The sequence below is a fragment of the Diadema antillarum genome, unplaced genomic scaffold (genome assembly GCF_040938485.1).
Source record: "Diadema antillarum isolate AM-2024a unplaced genomic scaffold, OU_Dant_1.0 seq00001894_RagTag, whole genome shotgun sequence".
NCBI lineage: Eukaryota > Metazoa > Echinodermata > Echinoidea > Diadematoida > Diadematidae > Diadema > Diadema antillarum.
In genome coordinates this window covers 31,163-54,999 of record NW_027272560.1, presented here as the reverse complement: position 1 = coordinate 54,999, position 23,837 = coordinate 31,163, and the positions used below count along the sequence as shown (strand labels likewise).

Genomic DNA, 23,837 nt, shown 5'->3' with positions numbered 1-23,837 from the left:
GGGGTGGATGATAATGCCTATTATGGGGCTATGGGCATATTATGACGGCATTTTTTAGCTCTCAGGATGGGCAAACGACGTGATACTATAAGCAGAGGTCGTGGCGTAGGGGATGGGTAATAAAAGAGCATCTTTTTTTGGTAAGGTTCATTAATAGGACCTCGGGTAATACCCGGGTCATCCGTACGATTGCGCAATTTCATGCATGCTGCGTGCTTTACTTTACTCAGGTACTAGGTACATCAAAGCTCAACATTTTATTATATACACCACACAGCAAAATCCAAAGCCGCCGCCATTTACGCTGTATGCGAGCTAGTGACCTTGGCAAAATCATGGCAAGCGCAAGCGGTATCGGTAAAGCGTATCACGCCATTATTTCCCTGTATTATGGCTGCTCATATTATTACTATTGCCTGTATGTGTATCCACCTCTGAATTCCTCTGATATGCGTCCAGAAGAAAGAGAGTTTGGAGGCGACGCGAAATTCTTGACAATGTGGTGCCTGGTAAGTGATGATGAGGTCGTTGATAGCCACGCGTGAAAGGCAAAACGGTCCCATATTATTGATTTTTGCGTTGGGTGATTGAGTTGACTGTTGCTAGAAACTCTCAGAACAAAGTAAAGTAACTTCTATATCATTTGTTGATGCCATTATCTATAGAGAACTAGAGGTTGTCTAGATTACATTTAGATAGGGCCTGAGGCTGAAGGCCGGCTGGGTAAAATCTACACATGTATGTGTGATGTACATGACATGTATAAAGTCTATCATGTCTATTGTGACTATTTCTATGTAAATTACCCCTAGCTACAGTGTAATTAAGGTTATTAAAGGGGCATAGTCCCGGTAGTGTAGAGGGCGCTGTTGATGATACTGCCAATCACCGTTAGCATTGATACGAAGATTACCGAAGTTGAGCTGTCATCAAGAGTTTGTAAAGTGTGTAGGTGTTGCTAAGTAACGTTGCCGTCGTTGTCTTCTCCGCGCATCGCGCAGTCTGTAGTAATGCCAGGGTGCGTGCATATGTGCTTGTTATTATGACATCACAACAGAAATTGCTAAAGCTGTCATCCTCCTCAGCTGAATCATGAGCCGAACTGTGATCGGACCACTTACTACAGTGAATCAGACTTCTTCGGAGTCGGGGAAGTGGGCCAAAGCGTAAGCGCTAAAGAGGAGTCGATAGCGTAGGTCTCTATAGGAAACTTGGGCCGTGTGCCCGCGTACGCATTTGACTAAAACACCGGGACCATGCACCTTTAAATTTAACCCCAGGAAAAAACAAAAACAAAAACCCATTAAAAGTAACATTGCACCGATTGGCTTATTTTCTCATCATGGACATGTGTACTTTTTCATGAAAGAAGTTACATGTATAAGTAGGACCAATAGATGTTTAGGAGTTTTAGGAGGAGGAAAGGAGGATCAAAGAGAATACAAATTTAATAAATTAAAGAAGTTGATTGGTGTGTACATGCAGTTCTGGTTGAGGTGAGGATTTAGCTTTTAACGTTTTGCGAGATATTCAGAAACCACTCTAGGAGATGTCAAAGAGCATTTAATTACTATGCAATTCTAAGGGGTATCAAAAGTTTATTTGATGAAAATCGGTTTTGAAATGGCTGAGATATCCAAAAACAAGGTGAAACAAAGAGATCCTAATAAAAGGCATGGCCTGTCGTCTTTTATTATTATCACTTTTTTTATATCTCAGCCATTTGAAAACCAATTTTCATCAAATAAACGTTGAATCCTTCTTAAAATTTCATGCTCTTTCATATTTCATAAGAGATTTCTCATTATCTCACTTAGGAATGTAAAAAATATGAATACCCACCTCAACCAGTACAGTCCCCCTTAAAGCTCACAGACACTGTGTTTGAATTTCTGATGATGGAAGATTATTTTCCCCATGCCATGTTATTTTTTTCTTCCCACAGTTCTTCCAGATGTTCTACTTCTTCTTTTCCCTCTTCACGGATGTAGTGGATCTTGTGACCCGTGACAGTAAGAGCTCTGTGACAAAATACCTCATCGCCATCAGAGATTGGTTTCTGTGTGCTGTGGCCTTTCCCATAGCATTGGTAAGCCTTTTGGAATAGTGCACATCATACTATCAGCTTAAAGGGGCATTCCAGACGATTTTCATAATTTCACATTATGTAGTACATAAATCGACAGCTCCATGTATAGATTCGTGGAATTTATGGTGGTTCTTGAGCAGAGAAACAAATTAACTGAAAATCTTAAACAAATTACACTGAACAGTGTTGATGACATCAGAGCCTCACATATTTCAGAAGTGTAGCAGTGGAATTTCATTACAATACCGCTTGCTCAACAAGTTCACCTGTGAAGAATCTATGCATGCCTTCTTCTTTTGTTCTGCTTCCTTGAGCCCCAACTCATGCATTCTTATGGTGAGGCTGCCATGTCATCATCCTTGTTCATTTCAATTCGTTATAGATTTTGAAAACATTCTCATTCCTCATCCCAATCACTATAAATTCTGAAACTCTGTACTCAGTTTAACTAATTTATAGTTGTTCAAATGTAAAAGTCTGAAAATCGTCCGGAGGTCCCCTTTAACTACAAAACGTTTGAAAGAACAGCAATATGAAATTGCAGTCATAAACATATTGTGATACAAATGTAGCTTGAGATATTATACTTGATGCACATTTTCCTGCTGGAACATTACCAAGGTTAGTTATTTCTAGAAGTTAATATCAAACCTAAAAAGATTTTGTGTATGATGAGACAGGGTCGGTAGACTCTTTTTTTTTTTGGAGGGGGGGGGGGGGGGGTGGGGGCTGTGGGGCAATGGGGGGGGGGGGGAGTCAAGAGTCAATTTACAATAAGCTAATATGTGAGACCACATAGAGCTTATATTGAAAGAAGTCACTTTTGCTGGTTTATGCTGCTTCATTTCCCATTATCCAAATTCACTTTGGAGTTTATAAACCACTGTCTTGATATGTGTCCTTTCACACAGAACAAAAGTCTCGTAGAGGAAAAGAGAAAATCCACTCAAAAAATAGAAACTAAAAAAAGAAAACTTCAGAAGAAAGAAAGGAAGAAAAAAAATCCCAACAGAGTGTTCTAAAAATGACAGAAATTGTATAAAAGTGAATCATGGGAAATTGTGAGAGCATGACATCATCACCTGTTGATATGAGTGTTCGTAACAACTGGTCAAGAAGTCTAATCAGAAAAATTTTGAAATTTCAGAATGTTATTCCTTCCTTATTTCCCATCCAATTTTGATAATATTTTGCACTGTTCTGCAGCGATTTTTTTTTTCTCTTGTGAAATTGATAAAATTTTGGAGTGGATTTCTCAGAAAGAATTAAATCTAGGCATGGCACAACAGATGTCATGATTGCATTCAAACGTCTCATTGTGTACAGCACAATACATTTCATCAAATATTCTCAAGTAGCAAGGACTATTAAAGGTGTCGGGTGTTTAAAGGAAACCAAAACCCAAAGAGAAATGTAGATTGAGTGAAAGCAGCAACATTAGTAGAACACTAGTAAAGGTTTGAGGAAAATTGAGCAATCAATGCAAAAGTTATGAATTTTTTAACATTGGTATTCGAACTGCTAGATGAGGAGACTACTGGAGGTTATGACATATTTGTGGACAACAATATAAAGAAAATATGAAAGGAATTCATTTTTCATGAAAATTACAGTTAAACATTCTGTAAACGTGATACTGACATATGTTAAGGGAAGCAATTATTCCCCCTGCTTTATGAAAGCGGTTAGTCAGTGCTTTTTGATTATGCTGGAAAAGTGAATTTTTGTGGAATTCCCTTATATTTTCTGTATATTGTTGTTTGCACATGACATCATAAGATAGTAGTCTTTTCATCTAGTGGTTCCAACACCAAAACTTGAAAATTGCATAACTTTTGCATCGATTGTCCAATTTTTCTCAAACTTTCACTGATTGTGTTCTACTAATGTTGCTGCTTTCACTCAATTCACATAAGCGATTTCTCTTTGGGTTTTGGTTTCCTTTAAGTATTTTTTTTTGGGGGGGGGGGGGGAGGGGGGAATTGCTTGCTTGCTTGCTTGGGTTTTGTGTGTATGCATGTGTGTGTCTGTGTGTTTGAATGACATCAGTTTATAGTGCTCCTTGATTAGGTGATATAACAACAGTGTGGGTGTTTGGGTTCCTGGGTGTAGGAGATACTGATCAGGATCTAGCCACTTCCTGGCCCAGCAGGCCATGGACAGTGTAAAAAAACGATAGGCCTACATGCACACCTTACAAACACTTCATATGCACATCAGTATGAACAGAGAGCGAGAGTTGGACTCGAGTTACTGTAATCATAAAGTCATAGCTGCATGTTCCCTTCATGACATCACAAAAGACACTAACAGTGGGTTGTTAGTAACAAACTGATGAATATAAAATTCGCAAAATGATGTTAATACTTCCTTAAAATTGTATTCAATTGAATTCTGATGTCACATATCTCTGACAGACCCTCTCCCATCATACACAAAATCTTTTTGGGTTAGTTTGTTCTGTTACCCAAGAAATGGCATTGGTGTTCCATGATTGCACCCTAGCAAATTGAAAGTAGTTTACCCTGCAAACTCCAATACATAGATCTATCTGTATATTCTGTAGTTGTCATGCTTGGTTGTTGATGTGGACATTTATTACTGTATTGTTGCAATCTTCACAATCTCTTGGATTTTCATCAGGTGGTTGTCAGCATGTTCTGGTCACTGTGGTCCATCGACCGGCAGCTAGTCTTTCCCAAGGAGCTGGATGAATATTTTCCTATGTGGCTCAACCATGTTTTGGTAAGACTCTTTAGTTCTCTTAAAGGTACTGTTTACCATTGGGAGCAGATTATTTCAAAAATGTTCGAGATATCACATTTGATGCATATGTGTAGGTCGCCTGTATCATAAAACATCCTACCATGTAAAAATTGTGCAATAAAGCCTAAGATATATTTAAGGAGACTCCTTATATCTTAGGCTTTCTGAGATACAGTCAAACCTGTTTATAGCGGCCACCCAAGGGAAACATAAAAAGTAGCCGTTATAGACAGGTGGCCGCTATAGACAGGTAATCCAACTTTGTGCGCATTGCTTATAATGTACATGTATCATTGTTGTATCTTTACATGTACATGTATGTGTGTACGTATGTACACGCCATGTGTTTCGTGCATTTAACCATGCCGGTGTATATGAAATTGTTGCACAGTAGTTTGTGTTTTGTCTTGGAGAAAGCTTTACGCTAGTGCATTATCATGACTGAATGAGAGATGAATGCAGCGGTGGCGATCACTGAACGTTTGCCACATGGCTACAAAGCAGAAAAACACGCTGAATTATCGGCTCGGCTACGGCTCCATTGAGTTTTTGGCCGCTATAGACAGGTTAAAATCTACCGCGGGAAACAAAATTTGTGGCCGCTGGCCGCGTTAGACAGGTGGTCGCTATGCACAGGGTCTTTAACAGGTCTTCTCTGGGGGGATTTTTAAGTGGCTGCTATAGGCAGGTGGCCGCTAAGGCAGGTTTGACTGTATCACTATTTTTCTCAATAAACCATTGGATGGTTTAGTCTAGAAACATTCTTATCATAACTATTGTTCACATTTTGTACATTTAACAATATAACTTAACATTAATTATACTTATTCAAATTTTTACATTGGTTGTTTCTACCGCTATGAAAACTCACACTTTAGAACTATTTTGAAGCGCTAAAGCTGGGTTTTTTCTCCGTCTGCAAATGGTAAATTGTGCCTTTAATGTCAGTGACTGGCTGTTATTGTTGATTTGCTTTGTTTTGTTTTTGTTTTGTCTTGTTTTGTTTTCTGATTTTACATAGCAATGAGTTAGATAGAAATAAATGCAGTAGATTGATAAAGATATTTTTGAATTTGGGCAGCTTAAAATAGCCTCCCGTACAAGAGAAGGGCCTGCAGGATAATTCTTGCCTTGTGAATCTAATTTCCCGCAAACGATAATGGCAAATACCTGCAAGTTGTGCCCACTGCAAAGTTGCAACTTTATATGATACAGTATCACAAGTACCCTAAAGCTCTCATCAATTTAGATGCATCGTTGCACGTTGAACGGTCAGATATCTGCTGTTTTGATTCTGAGGGCCATCAACTAATGTTCAAATGCCAAATCCAAATAGCCACATTTATAGCTTTTATTCTAGAGTAGCAGCCCATCTGATGGTTATTTCTTTTCATGTCTGCCCAAAGTGACCCTTTCAGCATTCAAATAATTTTTTCTTTGTGCAGACCAACATCATATCAGATATTTCATTTCTGGCATATTCTGCGCCGTCATTTTGACCTCGGGTGGCCCTTTGCCAGTAGTTTTGATCCAGTAACTTTTCATCATTTCAGTATTCCACACATAAGTAATTTTGACTTATCCTCATTTGGGACCATTAGTCTGTGGTGTAGCATTAGTGGTGATCTGTATGTCAGTACATTGATGTATGATGGTTCTAAGACAATTACCGCCGGACAATTACCCAACCTTTCCCCTGATCCTAACGCTAATCCAAATCCTTAACCTTATCACGACCCTATTCAAAATTCTAAACCCTAAACAAAACCCTAATCCTAGTTTTTATGTCAGTCACTCCCGTAAAACATAATATTTTCACGGCATGAAATTTTTGTGTATTGGAGATGACTGCCTTTTTCTCAGCATGAGAGTTTGGTGAGTTGCCTCTAACATTCAATGCATATAGTGTAAACAAGAACTTTCGCAAGCATTTTAATTTTGCGAATCTGGGCTCTCGCGAAATTAAAATGCACGCGAACATTCCTCGTTCTTCAGTATCACTATCACTAACTGATATTTAGCCGGGGGAAAGGGGTAATTGTTGTGACATGATATATGTATAGGATGAATGACGCATAGAGTTTTCAATGTTCCCTGACTTGTTTGTTTATTTGTTTGTTTGTTTGTTTGTATTCCTGCAGCACACATACCTCCTGCCCATCTTGCTGGTCGACATGTATATCGTGAAGCACAAATGTCCACCCCGAGTCTTCGGCCTTCTAGGACTCTTCTTGGTAGCTGCTCTCTACCTCTTCTGGTCAGTGCAAGAAGGTCACATGTCTGATAAAAGTAGAAGCACAATGTGTTGGCTACATTTGCATAATTGAGGGATTGCCACAGTTGATAACATAAACATGACTTGTTGGGTCAAGTAAAGATCATGGATGTCACTTTTCATATAACTGTGGCCATTTACTTTCTGCAAGTGGTCAGGATTTGTTAGCCTGGAGAGAGGAGAATGCTACAGAATACTGAAATGAAACTGATAATCATTGTTTTTCTTCTTTTGTAGTAAGTGCATTTGCACCACACCCTAGTGCTGAAAGTGCATGAAAACATACATATCATGATTTCTTTAGTCACTGGCATCAGTACTAGTGTCACCCATGCGGTTCACTTTCACCAACAATGCTCAATTCCATTGAGGAGTAGTACCAGTTTCTTGCGCAGTGTGATTTCTTATTCTTTCTTATTGAAAATGTGTCAGCAAGCGAAACAACTGCCATATCGTCACTGAGGCTACAACACCCTGTATCTCAAATTTTGGTGAAAGTCACTTATTTGGATTAATTGTCAGATAATCAGGAAAGTGATATCATGTTCAATCAAATCATAGCTGTCTTACCTAAAAACTGAAGCCACTACAGCATGTCAAAGGAAAGGCAATCCAATTTATTGCAGTGCTTTGGCCACTATTTGTTTTTGCTCTCCTGATAATGTAACATATTTTAGATATGAGAATTTGTTCCCCAAACAGGATGTGTGTACATGGGACTGTCATGATTTCGTGCAAACTCTTGCGTTCTTGTCTTTCTTTCTTTGTGTGTATCTCTCACACTTGTAATACTCACATATGACACACATTACTATACAATACATGCTCTCTCTCTCACACACACATACACACACACACACACACTCAAAAACTCACATAAACGCACACAACACAAGCACTTACAAACACACTTAACATGCAAACTTGGATACATATACAGGGGTGGATCCAGGAATTCTGTAAACGAGAGGGGCCTTTACAAAATTAAAAGAGGGTGCAACTCCCCCCATATTTCTTTTTATTTCTTTTGTTTTAATGAAAAATAAAGAGTGGGCGCGCACCCGGTGCGCCCCCTTCTGGATCCACCACTGATATTTACACACACACACACACAACATATTTACTTTATTTCTTTTTGTTACACACACACAGGATCTTATTTCTGGGCTTTGTCAAGGAGATCTGGGTGTATCCAGTCTTACGCGTTCTGGAAGGAGCCAACTTTGCCCTCTTCATAGTGTTTGTCACCGTTTTTCCTGTACCTCTCTACTTCTTTGGAGAGAGACTTATATCATTCGTGAATGGTGAGAGGAACAAAATATTTAAAGGAAACCAAAGCCCTAGTATAAATGTGGATCGAATGAAAGCAGCGACATTAGTAGAAAACATCAGTAAAAGTTTGAGGAAAATCAGACAATCTATTCAAAAGTAGAGGGATTAATATTACCCTTGTATATATGTATCTGTATGTAGCCCAGGGGGGCTAAATAATCCCCTCTTGACATTTTTGGCAATAATTTAAAAAACACATTTTTTCTTTTCTTTTTTTCCAGCTGAAATTTCATGAATTTTTTCTTTTGCATCTTGCGCACATCTGTAGACCCTATTTGTGCTTGCTGACATGTAACACATATTCGTGACCAGTGTCACAGAAAAAAGGGAGTTTCCAATGACTCCTGTGTACAATGTATGGGTTCTACACGAAGTGACACATGAATGTTATTTCTGGTTTTTCTCATACAGTATATCCTCCCTTCTGGTTATCAACTAATATTCTAGATAAAAATAAACAATGGAAAAAAAGAGAAATACATAAGGCAAAATAAAATACATAAGAAATTGATTTTGATGTTGCATTTTTTCCACGTGAAGTAATTTGTTATTATTATCATCTATATAGGACGTTTTAGCGGCGCATTAAAAATGCGTATTGTAGTCCGCTCAATTTTTACCGTTCAATATCAGAGCATATTGGACGAAACGCATAGGCCAATGTATTAATTCTCCATAGGCTACCGTTGTTACTTGCCGTTCAAGATCACACCATATTCAATTCTGTCTTGAGCATCTATTGCGCGAGCGCTTGCTGAATGCGCAAACACTTGCTACTAGTGCGCGTCATTTTATTACAATTTACAAGCGCGCATCTTGCTAGTTGTTTGTTTCATACGCAGTTTTAGGGGCTTCCCCTTTTCAGCGCTGGGATGTGACTGCCGAGTCAACTTCCAAGATGAGTAGAAGCCGGGTAATTTTGTGCAGTTTATGCTTGCTCTGCTTAATTGTATAGATGATAATAATTATATTGGATGGCCTTGATTCATGGAATACCAGGAAATATTGCACTCGTTAGGGTCAATATTGCACGAATCGAAGATGACTGCAATATTGGCCCTAACTCGTGCAATACTCCCTGGTATCCCATTCATAACCATCCAATATAATATAAATACTGAAAAAACAATTAAACAAAAAATTAGCCTATTTGAAGATTTATCAAGGGATTTAGAGCTTAAAATCAGATGCTCAAAAAATTTGCATGAATTAGCATTTAATTAACATAATTTAGCAAAAACTACAAGTTTTTTGGAAAACAAATAATGATTCATTCTTGGAGATTACATATTAGGCGACATGCATGCCAATTTTCATCGAGATAGCGTGATCGACAGCCAATATGGGGGGGGGGGGGGTTATATCTAGGGTGAACATATTAAATGTCAGTTACAAGTTGGTGGAATGTGTTCTTTTCATGAAAAGTGAGATTTTGTGGAATTCTCTTTTTATTTTCTTCACATTGTTGTCCAAAGTGACGTTATGGTACAGGGCTCGACACTAACGGTGGCCCGGTGGCCCGGGGCCACCAAAAATGAAAGTCGGGCCACCAAATTTCAAAAAAGGGCAAATTTGGTGGCCTGCCTCGGGCCACCAAAATTTTTTGAAAAGTATGTCAATAAATTCATAACTTTTTTGCGCCGGAAATTAGCAGTTAAATTTGTTTAAAGGATGGATGAAAAGGACTGAATGAGTGCCCGAGAGTGAGTGTTGCAAGTTTGTTGAAGTGTATTTATGAGTAGATATGTCCAACTTCTAATTCTTACTATCATGAAACTTAAATATTTGACTCATTAAAAAAAAAGGACTTTTAATGTTTTTTATTGTTTCTTTTTTCGTGACACCAAATTTTTCTCTCGGGCCACCAAAAATTTGAAATTTAGGATTTTGGTGGCCCCATCGGGCCACCAAACAAAAAAGTTAGTGTCGAGCCATGATGGTACATGTAGTCTTCTTATCCAGCAATGACAGCACTGATTGTCCGATTTTCCTTAAACTTTCATTGATGTGTTTCACTGTTATTGCTGCATTCACTCAATTCACATTCATATGTGGGCTGTGGTTTCCTTCAATTTCATATTCATATTCATACTTGGATATCACACATTATACTTTATTCAATCAATGTGATTGCTAAATGTTTAAACAGTGATGAAAGATTTTTGTTGTGTATTTCTAGTACCATCCCAAGGGCATAAAGATGGTGTGTGAATTGTTGAACATTGAATATTGGCCCATCAACCTGCACATTGCATCCATATACCTACACCTCTGCAGTATTAGTAGTTGTCTTCATTTATTCATGCATATGCATATTGTACAGGCGAACACCGATGGGACCGAAATCTATTCAAACAGACGCCCTAAGGTACATAGATACACATATGCAGGACTATGCAGACTGTTGCTACCAATTTTAACCCTGTTTGCAGGTGAAAAGATCATTTTGCTGACATGTTGAATACCTTTGTCAAATTTAGACTGCATGGAACGGCTATTTGTAAAGATGTGTATGTAAACTCACGAAACTCACGTAGACCTACACAACTCTGTATTATCATGAAGCTTACTCATTAGTTTACAAAGTACATTGTAAACACTGTGTGTAGGAAGAGAGACAGAAATATTAAGGGAATGCACCACTCAATGCCAATATCAAAGCAAATAATCTTGTCCTCCATGTTGGAGTGGAAGTGTCGACAAATTTGAAGAAATCCGATTTTGTTTTTCCAAAATGAGCTTGGCGTGATATCAAATGGGTTTTGCTTTGAGAAGTGCGTGCTGCAAGATCAGTACCAGTATTCAGTAAACTCTTTCCAGAAGAATAATGTCTGTATTGGCATTTGTTGTAACGGTGTTAGCCTGTATTTGGATGTGCTTCATTTATTTTTACTCTTCTCTCCTGAAGGGGAAAGGTGTTGTTCTCTTGACCTTACCCATGAAAATGAGAATTTCAACGTTTTGTGCAATAATTCTGCAACTCAAGAAGTCATACTTTTTGACTTTTTTTACTAAGTTTCGCGCAACTTTTGAGACCAAATTTGCAACGTCCATGCATGTCTTTATTTAATGAAGCTATACCCATTTTTTCATGAAATGCACATCACGCAAAAATGGTCACAATTTTGTGATTTTGTTTACATTTTCTGTGGAAAAGAGTGCTCTGTCATGAAACTTACAAATAGCATATTATTTTTGCTGTTAATCACTTGATTGATATGCTAATTACGTTAGAAAGGAAGTCGGTGGCAATTTCCAATGACAAGCAAAGAAGAAGAACAGAAGGAAAAAAGGAAAAAATTACATCACAAATTTGGAAAACAATGAAAATACATGAGAATTGAAATGGCTTTTCATCACGTATGTGCAGTTGTTGAATATGTTGAAACAGATATACAACATACAAATCGAAAACTAGACTCTCCATGCTTTTGTTTAATGTTTATTATGCTGAAATAAGATATTTGGCCTAATTTGTATAATTGATAAATTAGAATTAGAAATTGATAATTGTGAAAAAATTTAATAACAAACTTGTAGATTACCACATGGGTGTCTCACGTGCCAAATTTCATCGCAGTTGCACTGCTGATGGCTGAGATTGGGGGAGGAATCATCCTCCCTCCCCCCATATAGCATATATACAAGAAACCCAGCCTGATTACACAACTCTTTTTGTGCCATATTGACATGCATGCCCGACTCAGTCCACTCCATAGCTCCCCAACTTCACATATTTTGCTCAAATGCGCAACTGTGCAGTAATGGATCAATAAATCGCGGTATGCCTTATTACATTGAAAACATCTTGCACAATTTCATTCCTCACACTCATTCACATCATGGCAAAGCTCACAATTTTCTCTACAGCTTTGCTGTACAATACTGTAGTTCCAGCATAAATGCTCCTAGAAAAAGCTCTATGACTTTGAAAGCACTCATGTCTCAGAATAGCATGGCACATAGGGGGTTTGCACACAGAGAATTAAGCAACTAGCAAGATCTGAGTAACTATACATGGAATATCTGTATTCAGAGCCATGCTTACTTCTCTAATCCTGCCTTCACTCCACTTCCCTTTCAGTTGTATATAGAGTAGGTATCATCACTGCGGTAATAGTATGCTTCACTCCGAGTAGGCTAAGGTACAGCTCTGCATTCTTTCCATCCATCATCTTCTCTATTCACTCCATTGAGAGGAACCTCCTAGACAAGGCCATCCAATATGCAAAGACATTCACTGCGATAACACCAGCCGAAGAAGAGATCAACTTCCGTGTCAAAAACACCCTCCTCTGCCAAGACGACGAGCCTTGGCAAACGGCGGATGCAGATGGCACATTCGATGTCAACATGGGCTCGTACAACAAAGCAGAGACATGTGAACTTGTGGGCACATACATACTCGCAGAAGTTGGTATCATGATCTCCAAAGAAAACGTGCCGTACCGAGAGGATGGCGTGGCAATTGACCACAGGTGCTCCGGCGCAGCTGAGAACGCCAGAAAGAGACTCTACGGAAAATTTGAAGAGTTCGGGCTTCAGGTAACAGCCAGCACAAACGCAGCCATCGTTGATTTCCTCGACGTGATATTTGACCACACCAAGGAAGAATTCCAACCATACTCAAACCCAGGATACTCACGCCTCATGCATAAAGAACCCAATCATCCACCAACAGTCACCAAGAGAATTCCGCAGTCCATCCAAACCCACCTTTCCAACATATTCAGTAGCGAACAGATCTGCAGCAGCACCAAACCAGACTGCGCGAAAGAGCTTCGCAAGGCTGGAGACGTCCCCAAACTGACATACACGCCCAAAGATGCCAACAGCCGCAGTAGAGAAAAGCAACATCAGAGGGAACAAAGCTTAACATGGTTGAACCCTCCATACTGCAAGCATGTCAGAATGGACATCGGGAGAAAGTTCTTAGCCCTCATTGAACACCACTTCCCAAAAGAGCACCAGCTCCGCAAGATCTGCAACAGGAACACCCTGGAAGTCGGCTACGGTTGCATGGACAACTTGGACACTATAAAAAACGCAGACAACAGCAAAATAATGAACACTGATCCAGAACAAACCAAGGTCTCCTGCACCCGCAGACAGGAGGATTACCCAATCCCTTACAAACGAATGGCCAAGAGCAACATCTATGAAGATCAATTGATGTAAGTACTGATTCATCCAGAAAAATTAAATCCCAAATTAAGCTGCATCTGGACTTTTTGTTTGTAATTCCAAGAACGGTTTCGCGTCCAATCCCGGACGCTTCATCAGCTCGTCTGATTTGGTGGCGGGAAAACATCTTTGCCAATCAGTGAAGATACGCTGTCAATGTTATTGTCCAGTCACCAATGACAACTAAGTGGATAAGAGGGAAAGTATGAGGTATGAGTGAGAAATTTATCGGACAAACAATTAAAGCTGAGAAATCGTTGCTGTCACGTGGTTTGAATCTTGCAGCCACCGCGGAATGTATACGGTATGTGGATAAATCACGCCTACTGAGTCTGCGATTAGGAATAACTTATCAACCCTGCCTTAGCTGAGGAGATTCAGGGCAAAGTCACAGCTGCCCTCTCTCTCGCTCTACTCCCGCCTTTGAACTTATCGAATGAGGAAAGGAGAGCTGCTCAGTCTCTGGATGAATTATTTGTCTACTGACAAGGGGAGATACATGGTGGTGTTGAACAGGACAGATTATAACAATTAAATCTATCAACTGTTTGAATATGCAATTTCAATACTAATATGAACAACTAAAAGGCGTCCCTTCTTCAAGCTTCAATGAGAAAGTCATGGAAGTGTTTAGACAATTGGAGAAAGTGGGTTGCACTGACAAATCAACTTCAGTTTATATCATAGATCTTTTAAATATCATAGATTGCATAGATCTTGTATTCACTAATTGTGGACATGCAGTTGTGAGTTTAGACACCATACCAAATCCTGTTACTTCATATCATCATGCTGTTCATATCTGAAGCCAGCACCATTTCAATCTTTGTTGCACTCATTTCACTCTCCAATTCCATAAAAGAGGCTTCAATCACCTTCGCAATCTGCTGCATCTACGACCATGGAACACTCTTTATAGATGCTAATGATCCTGATTCTTACTGATATTTTCCATTCTGTTGTGTGAGATGAGATTCTGTCAGCCACGAAACGCAAATCTTATTGTTCACCAACTGTGCATCACATCTGATCTTACAAAACTAATCAAGAAATATTAAAACATATAATGTTGTTGAGAGTTGCTGTGAGAACAATATATAGATGATGAATGGCGGGGGAGGGAACATACCGAATGTTCCACCCGAAGGGTTGGAAATGCTGTTGAGGGAGGTTATAAATCCAGAGACGAAGTCGAGGGACTTATAGCCTCCCGAAATAGCATTTCAAACCCTGAGGGTGGAACGTTTGGTACATGTTCGCGACAACAAAAGTCATCATCTGTTATGTTATATGGGTTAGTCAAATACGTCAAATATGTCAATGTCAACCACCTCCACAATGATACATGCACAACGCACTCGCTCGCTCGCTCGCGCAGAGCCAAATTTACTGTGCGTGTGCGGTCCTTGGCCTTCTGTCATTTGTTACGTGAAAATGTTTTCCCATGGGAGAACATTCACAAGAATGTTAGCCCATGGGTGAACATAACGAATGTACCTCCATCACGTGACTGTGTTCAGCCAATCACTAACCGGTATTTGATTAACCCAGTTAATATAGAGAACTGTTGGCTGGAATAATAATAAGTCTGTCTGTAACAAAGTCAAATAAACTAGAATAGCTGACTGGGCTTATGTAATAGAACTGTTTGTATGCTAATGATAACAGACATGTTTGTTTGTTTTTTGTTTTTGTTTTTGTTTTGCATTTGTACGTAGTCATAAGCAGTCGCCACCTCCTCCTAGGTTCCATCACAAAGCCTGATGACATAGCTTCTGCACTCAGCTCTTACTTTTATATCATCTTTGCCCCTTCCACACCACTACTTCCTCGTCATGCTACCCCCTGCATGTTCTCTTCCTATTCCAGAACTCTCTCAGTTGTCTGTGTGTAGGGCTGAGGTTTGTCGTGCACTTTTACAGCTTCAGACAGACAAATACCCTAAGCCAGATAGCATTTTGTTTCACATTCTAACTGAGGTAGCTCTGGTAATTTCATATCCCCTGCACTTTAACCATTCTGTTTGATGGGCCCTCTCTTTCCACAGGAAATGTACCAGCAATGTGGAAGTAGGCACATGTCACTCCTATTTTCAAGCATGGTGATTGCTCCTCAGTAACTGACTACTGTCCAGTTGCACTAATATTTGTGCTGTGTAAGTGGCTGGAAGGCTTTGTTGCCAGGGCGTATCAGGGCAATTACCCCCCGAGAACAATTCCCCCCCCCCCCCCCCCCGACTAAATACTGGTTAGTGATAAGGTTAGAGTAAAGATTAGGTTTAGGGTTATTGTTAGGGTTAAAGTTTGGGTAGGGATAGGATTAGGGTTAGGGTCAGGGGAAGGGTTCGGGGTGACTGCCCGGGGGTAATTGCCCTAGACCCTTGCCAGGACCATTCAAGACCACATTGATACATGGTCTGTTTAGCAAGTATAACAACATGGCTTCACCAGAGGGTGGAGTTGTGTAACTCCACTCGTTAATGTTCTTCATTCCTGGCAGTCCATCCTTAACCCTAACTTACCTGGGCTATTTAGCGAGCTTGAATTCTGGGGGGGCATTATGGCCCCCCCTTCAGATCTCGGCCGTTGATCGCGCGATCGCCGCAAAATTTTTGCATGAACATACAGCCGGATGTACTCTACAAGACTGTTCAGTTAGATTTTCAAAAAAGTTGCATTTTCTATTTTAAATTAATTATGCAAATATATGCAAAAAACCTAATTTTTGTCTGTAATTGGCTTATAAAAGCTTATGGAATGCTGATTTTTGGTGTAAAGTTTCCTAGTGACATTCCGAACATTTGTGCGTAAAAAAAATTCAGTATCAAAATTAATTTCTTATGTTTTTTATTGTTTTATAAATTTTTCGTGTATTTCATTGTTTTTTCGAACTTTTGTTTTTGTTGTTTTTTAGCAGAATTTGTCATACACATTTTTTGAAGCATAATTATACTAAAATAAATTGATTTCAGCCATTAAAATTAAAAATATGAATCTTTATATGAATTAATTGAAAAAACACAATTTGTATTGACTTTTTACACAAAATCACGTTTTTGAGCAATTTTGGGGTTGACAAAAATTTTTTGAAGGGGCGTGGCTTCGGAACAGTATGCCCCGGTGCAACAAATTTGGTCTCAAAAGTTGCGCGAGACTTGAAAGTAAAAAGTCAGCGAGCGGCGTGGTCAAAAAATGTTGCGCGCCGGAATGGTCGCGGAATTCGTCGAGGGGGGCCATTATGGCCCCCCCCCCCCAGGTAAGTTAGGGTTAGACCCCGTCCACCACATGTAGATGCAGTATTTGGGGACATGATCTAGGCTTTTGATAAAATGGCTAATTACATTTACACACTTAATCACACATACCAAACTTGCTACTAATGTCAGTGTCTGTAATTCACTCTGGAAATAGATTTCTTCATTTTTGACTAACCACACTCAAAAAGTTGTCTTCCTTGGTCGTGCTTCCTCATTGACTGATGTTTCTTTTGGTGTACAGCAGGGCAGTGTCATAAGCCCACAGCTGTTCAATCTCTTCATCAATGATATATCTTTCTTTGTATCATCACATACTGCCTTGTTTGCAGATGATATGGGGTTATTTAGGCAAATTGATTCTTCAGAAGATGAGGATTAAGGTCAGAAGGATGTGAAACCTTTCTTGGAATTAAAACAATCCAGATGCAGTGATTTGATTTTGTGCCGTAATCATCCATGAAGGCAAGGTACATGTACAGACCTCTTATAATGACAACAAAGCTTACATCAGCCTTACGTCAACCTCATTCCAAACAAGATACAGAACACACAAAACGAGCCTCACAAATACGGAAAAACAACATTAAACTGAGCTCAGTAAACACATTTTTGGATATGAAGGATGAAGGTACACCCCTATCACTCATATGGTGGATCATGAGACGTGCACAACAGTCTATAATGTTCAGAAGAATTTTATTCTTTATCTGGTATGTGTTTGTTTATTGTTTGCCATTTTCTTCTCTGTTGTCATTTTTTAACATGTATATATATCTATCTTTTCATTTTTGTCCCCGCCGAACGAGTTCGAGCAGGGGACTATGAAACGGGCTCCGTACGTGTGTGTGTCCGTGTGTCCGTCCGTCCGTGTGTCCGTCCGTGTGTGCGTCCGTGTGTGATCAAAATGTTCAAAATGCTACTCCTTCGCCATTTCTAACCCGATTTTGATTCTGTTTGCTTTATATGATAGCACTACATGGGAGCTTTGAAACTTGTATACAGAATTTCAGTTGTGACCTTTGACCTTGACCTTTGACCTATATTGTACATTTTGCTTCAAAATGCTACTCCTTCGCCATTTCTAACCCGATTTTGATTCCGTTTGCTTTATATGATGGCACTAGGTAAGGGCTTCAAAACTTCTACACAGAATTTTGACCTTTGACTTCTTTGACCTTTGACCTTGATTTTTGACCTATATTGTACATTTTGCTACAAAATGCTACTCCTTCGCCATTTGTAACCCGATTTCAATTCCGTTTGCTTTAAGTGATGGCACTAGGTGAGGGCTTCAAAACTTCTACACAAAATTTTGACCTTTGACTTCTTTGACCTTTGACCTTGATTTTTAACCTGTATTGTTCATTTTGCTACCAAATGCTACTCCTTCGCCATTTCTAACCCGATTTTGATTCTGTTTGCTTTATGTGAGGGCACTAGGTGAGGGCTTCAAAACTTCTACACAGAATTTTGACCTTTGACTTCTTTGACCTTTGACCTTGATTTTTTACCTATATTGTACATTGGCTACAAAATGCTACTCCTTCGCCATTTCTAACCCGATTTCGATTCCGTTTGCTTTATGTGATGGCACTAGGTGAGGGCTTCAGAACTTCTACATAGAATTTTGACCTTTGACTTCTTTGACCTTTGACCTTCATCTTTTTACCTATATTGTACATTTTGCTACTAAATGCTACTTCCGGCGGGGACATATATTACGCACCGCGTAATTTCTACTTTTCCTTGTTTGAAGTGCCACGAGCACGGAAAGGTGGACCCATGCACTATACAAGTAGCCACTATTATTATCATTATTATTAACCCTACTCGCCCCAAACAGACCGGTGCAACCTGTGTCTGGGGGAGAAATACTACATCATCACAGCCAAGAAACCTGCAATTTTGAACTCATTTCAACCTGTAAACATAAGAAAAAGTTTTCCAAATGCCCCTATTCATAGAGATTTTTTCTCATCGATCGCTCATCTGAAGCGAAGATTGTTGCTCTAACCACCCACTCTTGAAGTATATTGGATCGCAGTCTGATGAGTCAGACTTGGTTGGATGAGGTTCAGTTGAGTGTCAGACATGTCGCACGTGATCGTCATTGAACAATCAGGCCTCATCGGATCACCTCCCCGACATGTCTGACACTGACCATCACAAGTCAGATCCATCAGACTTCGATCCAGTACACTTCGGTGGATGGCCAGAAGCGATAAACTTGGCTTTTGATGAATGACCAATGAGAGAAAATCTCTGTGGAATGAGCCCTCACCCATGTGCAATACACTAGGCTCAAACTACCCGTTCATCATCAAGCTTTTCAAGCTCATGACAGCCATTACCAGTGTCATTATCAACCCTACTGTGTCATTAGATAGCCATGTGTATGTACTGTAAAAATGAGGAATGTTCGCATGCGTTTTAATTTCGCAAGAGCCAAGATTCGCGAAATTAAAATGTACACAAAAGTTTGGGTCTACACTGTATGCATTGAATGCCAGAGGCACTCCGCAAAGATTTCAAGCTGTGAAAATTTTGTGTTTTACAGTATCTTCCTTTTATTTATTTTTTTGCTTGCTTGCTTAAGTGCATCTGAGCTATATGGCTAATCTTACACAATACAAGAAATGCATCTCTTTTCATATAAATGTTTGTATATATGTATGTTTGTTTGTATATAATCAATACATGTAACTATGTTCTACTGGGATGTAACACTGATTTGCCAGTCATTTATAGTGTCCATGAATGCCTATGATTGTTTGCGTGTTTTTCAATTTATGCATGTCCCACTAGGCCCAAGCCAGAAGGTGAGGCCGTTGCAGAAGAAGGAATAATTGCAACCTTGAGTGCTCCAGCGATGACACGACTCGAGACGAATGGAATTTTCAGCCCAAAGAACAGAAATGTGCATATGCGGGATGGGCATTATTGTTGTTTGAAGTAATCCTAGTGGTTTTGTGATTTTTTTAATTATCTTTTAACTCCTGGGGGCACTATGCGGGTAAACAGACATAGTTTTGATTGTTTGGATTTTGGGGTGGGGGTGGGGTGTGAACTTTCTTTGTTTGTTGTTTATTTTATCTTTCCAATTATCTAGCGCCAATGTCAAAATAACTGTTCACTTTACTAAATAATGTGGATAAAGACTAAACATTCCAGCACATATTTCAATTTTTTTCTTTTTTGCAAAAATTATTCTGCAACAACAAGAAAAAAATAGTGACATCCATGTTTATATCATGGATGCTGCATGTGTACAAAAGTGATCAGTGCAATAAACAGAAGATCACTATTATAAGCAGCCTTAGCACTTTAACTTTGTTTGTCTTCTATGGCACAGCAATGCAAAGAAATGTTCTTTCATGGAATATGTAGGAATTTCACATTATATACCAATGCACTTTTTTTTTATTTTGAATTTATGATTTTGTGAGATACATATATGTATAAGCATAGTGTAGGCAATATACATATGTGTAATTGATATAATGAAATGTATCATATGATGATATGTATTCATAATGCAGAACACTTTGGTCCTTTCGTTCTGCAAAAGTCAGGTGATTTTAACTCCAGTTGTTGATCAACATGTTTCTTGTTTATATGTGATGTGTACACAGTATTGTCAGAATCACAAAAAGTGGTTCAATTAATATTTAGACTGAGTCTGGAAGAAGCACTCATTCAGAACCGCATTTTCAAGTCGATTTGTGTCTGTGTTCACACTTGTCTCTGGTTCTAGGAAAAAAGAACTTGTCTTCAATAGCCAACTGTGGCATGACTTGTCGATACTGAACAAGGTGGACATCATAGTTATGCTACTCAATCATTTCTTGTTACTCCTTTGCCCTGAAATATTTGCTTTTGATAACAATGCTTTTTAAGTGTGATTTCATTTTACGTAGTCCCCTCAGAGAATGATGAACATAGCTTTCGCCAAAGTCAAGTAACTCCATCTTGAATGGCCATGATGCATCAGTATGATGTACAGGATAATTTTGCAAGGTTGATTTTACACTTGTCTATGCCTTTTTGGAGAGACCTATATAAGTGTATATCAGTTGTTATGTTGTGTGTTTTTGTGTTGTTGTTTTTTTTGTGTGTGTTTTTTTCTTTTTTTTTTCTTTTTGATCCTGACAATTAACATGTATGAATCTTTACATGTTCTGCTTTGAACATCAAAAGCTTTCTTGCACTCAAAGTAATTTACAAAAAAAAAAAACCACCAAAATCTAAAAAAAAAATTACAGCTTTTGGCATATGCCATCATATAATTATGACGATATGAAATATAAAAAATTGTAACGGTATAAATGTATAGATTACATGCTGTGTTGCAGCAAAGTACATGTGCAAATACACAGTGTATGGTTCACATCACAAAACAAGTATTGCAGTTCTGCTGTAGTAGAATAACATGGACAAGAAGTGGATTGCCATCCATTATGAATGGTACAATGCATGATACAGTGGACTCCTGCTACAACAGAGTCCTTGGGACCAGCAGTAATCTTTTGTTCGATTTGAATTTTTTTAAAAAAATAGAGTCGATAATGTTGTGGCCTGAATTTTTACTTTGTTGTAACTAGAATTTTGTTATAACCATGTTCGTTGTAACGGCACTGCACTGTACGAATGTTGCGATTCACCATTTGAATCATGTAGTAATATCATACAGCCTTGAAGCCAGACTACTGGGGTAGCCTCTCAGCTCATTTTTCATGGTATACAGTGGATAATATTTGTGTTGTGTATTTTTTTTCCGTGAATGTCAAAGAGTATGTGATTGGATGATAACTGGCCTCATCTCCGTCCTGATGTGGTTAAAATCTGATTGATTAATAGTTCCTAGTGCTCCAAGCCGTGATGAGTTCTGCCTGTGCTTTTTTTCTGTGTGCATGTTTGCCTCTGAATGCATTCTATCACCTAATGTATATATACAGACAACAACCATAACGTTGAAGTCTGTGTGGGACCAAGGGATTTTCTTTTTTTTTTACCAGTATATCAACATTTTTTTTACATGCTGATGTGAAGGAGATTTTGCACCATAATTATAGACTTTCATGATTATGATTTTGGGATGTGAGTTTTTACTTTGTTCTGACAAAATTTATCATTGTAGTGGGAGTGCACTGAAAATATGTGTGTGTGTGTGTGTGTGTGTGTGTGTGTGTGTGTGTGTGTGTATACAGTATATGTATCTTTGGATGTCACCTGAAGAAAGAGATACTACATACTTTTCTAGACACTAGACAAATGTGTCTGTAACATTTTCAACTGTATATTGCAATTCAGTCCATGCTATACTGCTGACAATAATACACATTTTCCATACACTGGCACTTCCTGTAAGCTGGATCCAGAGTTATATATATATATATATATATATATATAAGGTATTTTTTGCCAATGACTATTGTGAATTGTGTGTGTGTGGGTGTACACGAGAAGATATCAATACTTTAGTACTGATAGTATTTTCTGCTGGCCATTTCATTACTGTGTAATTTTCCCATATTTTCCGTTTTTATCGTTTTTTAAAAGGACCAAAAGTATAGGGGGACGCCAGAGGATTGCCCCCCCCCCCCTCCCACCTTGCACACTATAAAGAAAAGAAAGATAGTTCAACTTTGCACCTTTAAAAGTGCAGACCAATATCACACTGGAAAGAGGTGCTCCCACATTGACACTGGTCTGAAAGGTGCTCCCAGTTTGACATGGGTAATCTGTGATATAATTAAGGGTGCTAAGTTGAACCCCTTTTCTCTCCAGTCATGTGCAGCAAGGGGATAAGTTTCCTAAGCATACAGCTTTCCAGTACAGTATACAATTTCTTTGAACCAGTGAAATACAGCCGTCCTGAAATTTGATATGCTCTATAGTCCCTGTATTCGTATAAGAGGCTTGGTTAAAATCAATTTTAGATAACTTAGAGAACTTGTGGTTATTGTAAATTCATTTTGATATAAAGATATTAAATTCAAGTCAGGATCAATCAGTGTGAGTTGCAGGTTTATCAATTTTAAAACAATGACACAACATTAGACCTAACTTTTATATTAGACATAGTATATTCATATTACATATTTGAATGCCCAGTGACATTGGGATTACTTTTTAGAGGGTATAGAGTTGTAGCTCCTCTAGTGCCCTATTCATAAGTTTGATGATTTAAAGAAAAGAAAAAAATATTGATTAATGGAAATTCCATGGCAATAATCAATTGATTTTGTATTTCCTGTGACTGATTGGAAATCAATCAAAACTTCTGACAGATTTGCTATGAATTCAGATCTGAAAGTTGCTCTAATGAATATCAATCGCATTGTATTTAAGATGGATTTGATATCAATCACAATTAAAGTTGAGACTGAGAAAGGAGTAAAAGGAGGACATAGCAGTGGCGGATCCAGAGGGGTCGCAACCGGCGCACGCCCCCCCCCCCCCTCTTTATTTTTCATGACAAACAAAAGAAACGGAAAAAAGAAATGAAACCCGGAAGTGCCACCAGAAATGTTAGTCACGCCCCCCCCCCCCTTACAGAATTCCTGGATACGCCCCTGCTTAGGATCAACTCTTACAAGACGGGGCCCTGATTTTGGGTACACGCCCACTGGGCATTTTACCCGTTATTACCCTGGTAATACTAGTAACAGGTAATAACGTTGTTATTACCATGGTAACACCAGTGGGTAATAACGGGGAAATAGTAGACCAATCTTTCCCCGTTGTTACCTGAACCCGATATTACTCCATTTACCAAATATTACCCGGTATGATGTAACTGATATTTCCAGCATTTCCACGTTATTACCACCTGATATTACTGCATTTACCTAATATTACCATGATATTACTGCATTTACCTAATATTACCAGGTATAATGTAACCGATATTTCCAGCATTTCCACGTTATTAC

General features: G+C 38.8%; 1 protein-coding gene across 1 annotated transcript; it reads left to right on the top strand.

Moving 5' to 3' along the window:
- The first annotated feature begins 305 nt into the window (after positions 1-305).
- LOC139713012 (androgen-induced gene 1 protein-like) lies at positions 306-19,909 on the top strand. The gene is made up of 6 exons (XM_071624789.1): positions 306-509; positions 1,946-2,089; positions 4,733-4,834; positions 6,997-7,112; positions 8,283-8,434; positions 19,708-19,909. The coding sequence occupies exons 1-6, from the start codon at positions 309-311 to the stop codon at positions 19,746-19,748; spliced, it is 756 nt and encodes a 251-aa protein (XP_071480890.1). The 5' UTR covers positions 306-308; the 3' UTR covers positions 19,749-19,909.
- Positions 19,910-23,837: the final 3,928 nt, after the last annotated feature.

Bases quoted from the DNA above. Each gene is read 5' to 3' on its own strand.
- LOC139713012 (XM_071624789.1), top strand. From the start codon at position 309: ATGCGAGCTAGTGACCTTGGCAAAATCATGGCAAGCGCAAGCGGTATC. The intron at 510-1,945 runs GTAAGTGATGAT...TTCTTCCCACAG, and splicing joins TCTTGACAATGTGGTGCCTG to TTCTTCCAGATGTTCTACTT. The intron at 8,435-19,707 runs GTGAGAGGAACA...ATGTCCCACTAG, and splicing joins ACTTATATCATTCGTGAATG to GCCCAAGCCAGAAGGTGAGG.